At 43.4% G+C, this 10062-nt stretch overlaps 1 protein-coding gene across 1 annotated transcript in view; it reads right to left on the bottom strand.

The window, feature by feature from the left end:
• The window catches only part of RGR (retinal G protein coupled receptor), a 45557-nt gene extending 36250 nt beyond the window's left edge, over positions 1–9307 (bottom strand). Inside the window, exons 1-2 of the mRNA XM_006029497.3 lie at positions 9229–9307; positions 3652–3808 (exon numbers count right to left, since the gene is read on the bottom strand). Coding sequence (XP_006029559.1) covers positions 3652–3808; positions 9229–9307 — 236 coding nt within the window. The remainder of the gene's footprint in view (positions 1–3651; positions 3809–9228) is intronic.
• Between the last annotated feature and the right edge of the window lie 755 nt (positions 9308–10062).

The following is a 10062-nucleotide window of genomic DNA, read 5'->3' as shown; positions in this document are numbered from 1 at the left end:
GGCGGGGAGCTGGAGAAAGGCTCCAGCTGCTGGAGAAAATTGCAGGACAGCCAAGAGGAGCTGGAAAGCTGCGGGCGGGGGGAGGGAGGGGGATGACTACCGAAGGTGCGGGGGAAGCCTGAAAGCAGAGAAATGGACAGCAGAAAATCACAGGAAAAGCAGCAGGGGAGACTGAAAGGTGGCAGGGGCAATGGGAAAGCAGAGAAAGGGAGCAGAAAGTCAAAGGGAAAAGGCAGTAGGAATTAAGAGGAGATTGGGAAACTAGTGGAGAGGGGTGGGGACTGGAGCTGAGAGACAGAGAGAAAGAGGCTGGAATTCAAGATAAGGAAGGGACTGGGATTCATAAAACATGACCCAATTTGGGGTTGCAAATGACACTGGTTTTACTGAACAGGGGAGATGGTGACACAATGTTTTATTGGTTCCCTTGCACCCACACACACACACACACATGCACACACAATGGCAACAGGGGTTAGAGAGGCTTGGTGCAGGGGCTGAAGTCCACTGAAGTCCAGGAGGAGAGAGAGAGACAGAGAGTCCAAATTGTAGGAGGAGGTGTGCAGGTAATATCTACCAATCCAGGCTGGAAAGGGGTCCTTGTCCAGTAGGTGTTGTCCAGAGGGAGGTCGCCAGCAGGGCCTCTGGGTGGATAGGTGGTGTGGCATGTTGCTGGTCCAGATGGAGAGGGCATCCCACTGGGTTTGTCTTCACTGCCCCTTTTTATAGGGGCAGACCTTGTGTGACCCTAGTGACAGGAGGCATGCCCAGGCAAGGGTCAGCCCCTGGCGTACTGAGCATGTGCGCTCCATGCAGGGATGTGCAGTTTTGGGTGTCTGTAATGGTGAGAGTTGCTGGTTCTGCAGGGTCTTTTGTCTTTCAAATGCTGGGTATTTTTTCCTGGGTGAGGTCCATGGTTCCTGGATGAATCAATGTGAGGTGATGGCCCAGTCATTACAGGCCATTCAGTAGAGGCCTGCTGCCATTGTATTTGAATCATTCCCAATCATTCTCATTCATCCGGGAACCAATTTACATAGGAGGCGTACGTGACTCATACAGTTGCAACACAGGGGATGCCCAGGCAGAGGACACAAGGTGGAGGATTGACATATAGAATGAAAACTTGACATGACTTTGGTTCACTTGCAAACACAGGCCTAAACCATACAATATCCATATGAAACAATAAAAATCAATACGAAAATGATAATAATACAATATACAACAGTAAGAATCAATACAAACCTAATAATAATACAATATAAAACAGTGGATATCCAAAACCAAAAACTTGCTACCAAAATAAAAATGATTAAAGCTTATCCTAAGTTTGAACTCGCTCATGTATAGGGAATAGAGAGGGAGAGAAAAAGTCAGAAGTGGTTGGGGAAGGGGAGGGAATGCATTTTAAAATAAATAAATAAAAGAAAAACTGGGGGTTTTGCTACACTTATCAAAGAATTTAGCTCTCTTATTTGAGTTGTTGGTTATAATTCATGGTTTTAAAAATATGTTGCCTGTGGCTAGGGACAGACATTCAAAAAGCCCGAACCTAAGTTGATTCAATCTTTGCAGGTTAGTTTAACCTGTAGAGATTTGAAACAGTTTGCAAGTCGGTAGACATTCCCTTTTCATTCCAGAAATACAGGCACATGCCTGCAGTAGCTCAGGCCAGAAGCCTGGGGGTGCTAGAGCAGCCCTCCCTTCCCTTCCACTGGGAAGCTGAGGGAGCAGGAGTGGGAGAGCATGGCCAGGCCCTGGCAAGCCTGAGTAAGACTGAGGAGGGGTTTAAATCCCCACTTTGGCCTACAGGTTTCAGAAGGTGGAGGAAGAGGGAGCATGGCCAGATCGGGGCATGGCCAGACCCCTGTGGTGGGGGAGCAGGACCAGGGGAGAGCTCTGCCCACCACAATAGCTCCCTGACAGCTGTGAGAAATCCAGGTACACAGTGCTGCCCAGTCCCAGAGTGGGATTCTTCCCTCTGCTCCTGACGCCCTCTGCCACAGGGTGGGGAGGAAGACTCTGTTTGGTGCTGGAGGGGGACTCTTCCCTCTCCTTCTCCCCTGCCCACCTGTGGGGCTGGGAGGGGGCTCTGTGCAGTGCTGCCTGGCCCAGCCCAGTCCAGCCTGGACATGGGGAGTGACTGTCACTGAGCTGCAGCCCCTGGGGGTGGCCCTGCCTAGCCACGCTGAACATCTGCCTCAGCTGGGACTGACTGGGGCCGTCTCAGGCCATGTGGGTGGGGCCACCCCCAGGGGCTGTGGCTCAGTGCCAGCCGCTCACCATGCCCTGGCTTGGCCAGGCTGAGCAGCACTGCATAGAGCCCCGCTCCCTGCGTTGTGCTGGTGGGGGGCAGGGGAGAGGAGGGGGAAAAGTCCCCCTCTAGCACCAAGCAGAGCCCCTTCCTGCTCTGCAGGTGGAAGGGAGGAGCAGGGGGAAGAGTCCCCCTCTGGGGCTGGGCAACACTGCAAAGATCTGCCTTTCCCACCATGCTCTCCTCCATCTGCAGTCCCCTGGTGACTGGGGGTGGTGGTTAACCCCTTCCCTGCCTCCTTAGCCTTAAAGAGGCCATGCCAGAATGGCTGCAGTCCCTGGTGGTGGGACAGGGAAGGGAGAGGGAAATAAGCCCCCTCCTGAGCACTGTGGCAGAGGGTGCTGCCATTCCCCATCCCCTTGCCGTTCCAGTGGTGAGATGTGGCCAGACACCATCCTGGCATGGCCCCGTTAAGGTGAAGGGGGTAAGGAGGGGGTTAATTCCTCCCTCCATCCCATCTGCCCTGGAGCCAGGGTCTGCCAGGCTAAATTGCCCCCACCACTGACCTGAAGACAGGCTGACCCTGGCTGTGGTGGGTGGGAGCGGGGGTGGGGGCGGGGAAGGAGGGGAGAATTAACATCCTCCCTGCCCCCTTTGCGTTAACATGGTCACGCTGGCTGGTGTCTCACCATGTCCCCACCCCTTGGGCTAGAGAGTGGTGGGGCGGGACCAGCCCTGCTCTCTGGAGTAGAGAGCAGAGCACAGTCCAGCCTAGAGAGCATGCTGGGATGCTAGACTCTGGTTTAACTTAAACCAGGAAGGGGTCTGGGACAGAAGTTGCATAAACTGGATTGACCCAAATCAGTTAAGTCTGATACTACATTCAACCAGGTTTATCTTAAACCAGTTTTGCCCATTTTGAAACTGGTTTATGTGCACTGAACTTATGTTCTGTTACACGTTTGAACCAGTTTCTGATCACTTAAATCAGTTTATGTGTAACTTCTGTCCATAGACTATGTAAAGTTATTTAACAAACATCTTATGTGACTTTATTTTGGAACCTGGATCAATTGTTTGTTGTGTAATTGATCACCCATAAACACATAGCATTGTTTGTTTTTTTCTGACTGAATTACTGACGCTTGCAATAATGAGGAAAGCTGAGGAAATCACAACTTGTTTGAAACTCCATGTAAACAGATTTGCATAATTTGCTTTAATTTTCTCTAAAATTCCTTGTGAACATGAATGTCTAATTATGAAAGTTTATGGAAACATACGGTAACAAATAATGTATATGGTAGAACATAATTTAATTAGCATAATTTATTAGGTTCAAAATTGCATTCATTTAGTCTTCTTGAGTATCTGCTAAAAAAATAGTCACATACCTAAGAAAGCTGGAAAAAGAAGCAATGAATGCATTGATGCAGATCCCGCAATCGGCCAATGCAACGCTGACTATCAGGAGGTTACCAGGAGTTTGGAGTTCTTTGATTTTTCGGAAAGACACAATTGTTAGGCCATTCAAACAGAACCCAAGCAAGGCTGAAAAAGACATAATTTTGGCTAGAATCAACTGGAATGGGAAATATACACAATTATTCCCACATTAAACAATATACAGATTGTCACTCATAAAATATCCTTATTGTGATATTGACATAAACAATGAAAGGATTTTCAAGGAGTCCTAGATATAGACATGATGTCATTATGGTTTAGTTTTCTCATGAATCAGAACCACTTTGGTTTTGTTCATTCTTTTATAGTCCACTCTTCCTTTTTTGTAGGAAGAACTTTGCCAAGTTCCATTCAGGGATCCATGATCCAAGGCAATGAAGATGTCAAAGGTATAGTTTCAAAAGAAACAGCAATTGGTAGTCAGTAGGCATGTCTACACGACATGCTACTGTGCAGTGGTTACTGTGCATTTATTTAGTACTTGTATAATCCAAATACTAAATAAATGCACAGTAACCGGAGTGTCTGTGCGGTAGCGCCGGCAAATGCCTTTTAAGTGATGCTACTGCGCAGTAGCTTAATAATACTGTGCAGTAACTTGTTAGCACTGTGACATGCTACTGTGCAGTATTAGTCAGCTACTGTGCAGTCAGTGCCTTGTTGTAGACATGCTCTTAGACTATCATGTTTTCAGGCTTCTCTTTAGTAGAGAAATAGGTAAAGTTTAGTATTATTTTTTTCCCTATAACTTGCCTTCTATCTACCTGCAGTGTCTTTCAGTTGATTCTCAGTCAGTCTGTCTTTAGCTTTTCCTTAAGGTTAACTTAGCCATTGCCTGAATTGCATGAACTTACTCTTGTTACCATTCTTCTGAGTTGGTTGGTCTGCAACATTTCCCACATTACAAGCATTAGGAAGAACCCAGTCATTTGGGGGTGTGCAGTATTTAGGCAAAGTACTCAGGGAAGCATATAGTGAACACAGTCTCTGCACTCAGAGACAGGAGGTAAGGGTAGGTGAATATGGGCTACGGAGGGAAGATGTTTCAAGACAAAAGAGTGTAATAGAAGGCCAAAGCACTTTTAATGTGCCTTTTCACATTAGCTTGAACTTATTTCTATGGTGATAACTCTGTTTCCTATTGGCACCATATGCCTGATGCATCAAAGCTATTTCAGATAAAACGTGCTAAGAAAAATAGAGTAATGCTAAAAAATCCTTATTCCTAATTACTTATTATACTAAACTTGCACTGATTGTCTTGTGCAGTTGCATATACTGAGCAGCTTTGCATAGTAAGCAGTCCTTCTCCTATAATGAAACATAGTTGAACCTGAGTAACAAACTGCCCTAAAGTCTATGCCCTAGGACAAAATACGACATACATTTCTCCAAAATCAGTATTTTTAAAGTTCCTTTTTACATGAATTGAGGGAAAAGCAATTAGGAGAAGACTTTCTCTCTCCTCCCTCCCTCAAATTCCCACACATTAGCTTACTTTCCACCTAGAGTAGTGCTATTGAATGACAATAATATCTAAATAACAGAAATAATTGCAGAACAGTTATAAAGTGACTGTGATTGCAATGTGAATGCCAGGTAGCCCCAATTGTATACCCTGGGTGTACCTACATGTGAAATTAATTTAGCGCAATAGCCTGGCACAGTTCGTGCCAGAGTCTACTGCTCCTGGGCACAACATTTCCATGTGTTAACAGGACTGTAGCACATTGAGCCAGGAGAGTCAGCTTGCCAGCCTGGGGCTGCTCTGCCTTGGCTTAATGTGCTGTGGAGGGGCTGGCTGGGGCACGAGGGTGCTACAGCGTGGGGTTAGCCAGCAGGCAGCCCTGGACTGTAGCACCCTCATGCTCCAGGTGGCCCTGGTCACCATCAACACATGTTGTGGTGGAGTGAATAACTCCACCATTGAATAGTACTTGTGTGGGTAGTACTATATTATGGTGGAGTTAATTAGTTTACTCTGGCCTAATAGCACTGGTCATGTAGATAGTGACACTCTACTGTGGAGCTAATTGATCAGTAAGCACCTTGTGTAGATGCACACCCTGCTTGCAACTCTGTTAGTCTTCTTTCTTGTCCAAATAATGATGTGAATGAAGACAAACATAGGCCATCCTGCCTGCAAATTACATATGCAAACTGCACCAAAATCAGTAGTATAACTAAGGTGGGATAACTGAGACAGCAGCCCTTGGTGCCAACTTGTCAGGCAGGGGAGGGAGGGAGGGAGGGAGACAGAGGGCAGAAAGCTATACAATCATGTTGGTGGTCCTGGAAGCTGGAAGTCACCACCCCTCAATGTGTCACTGTTACCCTAGGAACTTTTTCTGCCCTGTTACACCTTTGCCAAAAAGAAAGTATTCATTCCACTTGTAAAAACATATGAAGTGCCATACTGGGTAAGACCAATGGTCTATCTAGCCAAATACCCTGTCTCCGACAGTGGGCAAGTGGCTGCTATAGGTGGAGACCATTAAATCCAATATTTCTAGAGTCATCTATCCCCTATTCAGTACCCTTGCTGGCATCTATCATCATAGGTTTAGAGATGCCAGAGGAAACATTTCCAACCATTTGGGTCTAGGGACTACCTGAAGAAGGGGCAGGCCCAGAGGGAACCCATCCTCATTGGCCCAGTGGACTAGCCAGACCATTGAAGAGAGAGCCAGAAGATGAACCAGTGTTTGCTGTCCCCCAGAGAGTGGAGGTTACAGCTCAGGCACAGAGTTGTACAACCTGCATGGTGATGCAGGACCTAGGTGGCTGAACCAATGAATCCCACAGAAGCTGGGATGAGCCTTAAGTAAAGAACTGACTGACCCAACAGAGAGAGAGCCAGCCAGATTAGTAAGGGGCTTGTTTGGTGATTCTGGGGACAGGCAGAACAGGATCCATACCTGGAGGCACTCGGTGAAGGCACAGCAGTGCCAGGATTAGATAAAGATTTGAGGGAAATTTAATTTAGCAACTGTGAATGAATTTCTAGAAGCGATCAAAAAATGAGAAGGAAATTAATTTAGGAACTGTGAATGAATTTACAGAAATGATCAAGAAGCAAGAAGGGAATTAATTTATGAATTATGAATACATTTATAGGAATGATTAGGAAGCATGAAGTAAATTCATTTATAAATTCTGAAGAGGTGAATGGGAAGCCAGTAAGTGAATTAACTTATGGACTTATGGAATTAATTTATCAGATTCCTCAAAAGAAGAGGAGTGAACTAATTTGGGGACTCCTCAAGTGAGTGTGTCTAACATTATGTTTATGAATAACCAGTTGACTTAACAGCCAGATAGTGATTTTGTGAGAGTTGAGACAGAAGTTGGGGTTAATTGACGATGTAAGGAACATGGAAGGAGCCCAGATTAAGGATCCAGACTGGATCCTTAATGTAGAACTGGCAGGAATCTTTCACCACAGACCTGAGAGGAAAGGGGCACGGTATATGGGATGTGGAGCCCTACAGAAGAACCAGTGGCCTAGCCAGATAGGCCTTCATCCAAGGGATCATCTAAAACCTTCTCAAGGAAACTAAAACATCAAGGCATGGTGGACAAGTGGGAGGGTGGGATGAAGGTCAGACATGTTCCAACGTAGTGGTGGCTTGAAGATCTACACACGCTCATAATGCCCAACACTTTATTGGCTTTTCTGATCACCACAGCACATTGAGATGATGCTGTTAGACAACTATCTACAGTGACTCCAAGGTCTCTTTTCTGAATCATAAAAACTAGTTCAGAACCCAGCATTGTGTACATATAGTTGAGGTGCGTTACCTTGCACTTGTTGACAGTGAAGCTTATCTGCCATTTTTCTGCCCACTAACTTAGCTTGGTGAGATCTTTCCACAGCTCTTCTCCATTAACTTGAGACTTGACTACCCAGAATAATTTGTGAGTATGTGACTTTTTATTATTTAGAATTATTTACTTTTGATTGAAGGCATCTTATTTTTCTGTCCAGTTCGACAATAAAATATTGGACTACTCATTCAATTAATTTTGCTAAATTACCAAGAACATTCATGTAAAATATTACATAAAAGGTTGAACAGAGACAACTTGGAGTGCATTTTCCCTAGTTAAAATTATTTGGACCTTGGATACATTACAAAAAAATCCTAGCAAATGTGTAGGCCTGTTTTAATGTAATTTAATGTAATTACAGTAGTAGTTTATTTGGCCTTCAGCCACCAAATGCTTGCCTCTGGGGACTGCATGTGCTTTGTGTGTGTATTTGTGTTTCTTTCAGCCATATTCCAAAGGGATGTCTTAAATGAACTGGCTTCCTTCAAACAGCCAAAGCATTACTACTAAATTCTTTTGCAGCATCTAGTATGGTAAAGCAACTAGTTAAAGTGGCATGTAAACTGAGAATAAAAACCCTCCAAACAGTTCAAATTCCATTTTAGGAGAATCTACAACATTAATGCATGTCTAAACAGTCTATGAAATACCAGTGGATTGATCCTTCAAATGGAGGAGAACTACAGATTTAAAATAGAGTAAAAGAGATAGATATAAATACATGTATCAAAGATGGACAAGCAGGTACTAATAACATAAAATCTATTTAATTTTTATTAATCTGTTTTTATTTAATAAATAAAGTTTAACTTGGATCTCTAAAAACTTGAATAAACATCTTTGTGACTTTCAAAGTTGAGCTAAAGAGTTTTTTATTAAATATTTTTCATTTTTACATTTCCCTGGTATCATGACTCAAAGCATGACTCTAGGACCTGATCCCTGCAAAAGCAGAAAAGAACACAAACCTAGAGGTGATCAGAAAAGACTTCTTTATTAAGATAGCAGGAACTACTGTTTGCCAGAAGAAAAAGTATCTGTTTTGCAACATTTTCAAAATTATGAGAATCAGGTAAACAAATAGCACATAGACTCCCTACATTTAGAAACTGAAGGTGAACCTGAGTTGGGAAGGGGAAATGATTGAGTGCAAAAGAGAAGAACAGAAGGCTGAAGTGGGGAAGACTGGAAGCAGAGTGAGCAGTTAAGAGTATTGATTGTCTGGAGAGCAAGTGTTGCAATAGTTGTTTTGGACTGGAAAATGTGCATTTCATGAAACAAAATGTATTTGCTAAATATTAATATGAAATCATGAATCGGTCTAGCCCTCTTCCCCAAAAGAAAATAAAAAGAACACAACAGTAAAAGAACAGAAAATATCAACAACAGAAAATTATCTTTGAATTTCTACTTAAGGCTAAATAACTGTTACCAACTCTTAGTAATGCAGTTACATAAACAGAGCAGTTCATTTGCAGGCAATCTCCACCTCTACCCTTACCCTCTCATAATCACAAAAACTGTTGTTTCTATGGCTACACAATCAGTAAGTCTATATTGCTGCATTGCCAATGCTTCTCCTCACTCATATTTTCCAATATTTTAAAATCCATTTTTGCTTCACTTTCAGGAATTACAGGAATTCACCTGATCTTCCTTCTGCAACTTACCTTCAACCAGCAGGATTGTGCCAATGCCAAACACCTCTAATTCAGTGAAGCCTTCAGGGAGAGGGTACGAAGTGACCATATTTGCAGCAGTAAAGCTAACTAATTCAAATTCTGCTCCCTGCCCCTTCTCTGTTGACCTTGCCTTGAATTGCCATATCTTTTAGTATCCCCAGTCAGCAACCTTCTTAAAGGGCCAGTTCACATGCAGGCACATGCAAGTTATTATCTAAAAGCTTTGGATTTTTAGTGTGAATATTGAAATCTGTACAAGAATGCCATGAATGACTGGAATAAAAGCAACCTCCCCCTCCCTGCAAATCGTATTTCCGACACCACAGAAGGAAAACATTCATTGCATTTACAATAGGTCTTTGTAGAGACAAGTGTAAGAAGGCTCTGAGGTTAATTCTGTAACACAGAAAAAGAATGAAAGGTCATAGAATGAGAGAAAAGCATCTAATATATAATTCAGTGTAAACTGAAAAATCTTATATTTTAAAGGAATTTCTGATATATATATGTTTCCCTGTGTAATTGTACATAGAAAGGTATGGGGGTGTATTTTTTTTACAGAAATAGCTCTAAATCATTTTCCCCAAACCATATTTTGCTTGTATTATTTAATTCCATACCATTACACTAAAATGGAAAAGTATGCCAGGAAAATCTCATTTCCTTCTATGACCAGGTGACCTATCACCTGGACAAGGGAGAAGAGATTGATGTCATATATCTTGACTTCAAAAAAGCCTTCGATCTGGTTTCCCATGATCGCCTCTTGGAGAAGATGGCCAATTGTCGCCTTGGGTCCTCCACGATCCACTGGCTGGAAAA

The sequence above is a fragment of the Alligator sinensis genome, unplaced genomic scaffold, assembly GCF_000455745.1.
Source record: "Alligator sinensis unplaced genomic scaffold, ASM45574v1 scaffold374_1, whole genome shotgun sequence".
Classification (NCBI taxonomy): domain Eukaryota; kingdom Metazoa; phylum Chordata; order Crocodylia; family Alligatoridae; genus Alligator; species Alligator sinensis.
Note: the sequence above shows the minus strand (reverse complement) of the source record. Positions and strands in the feature narration are given on the sequence as shown.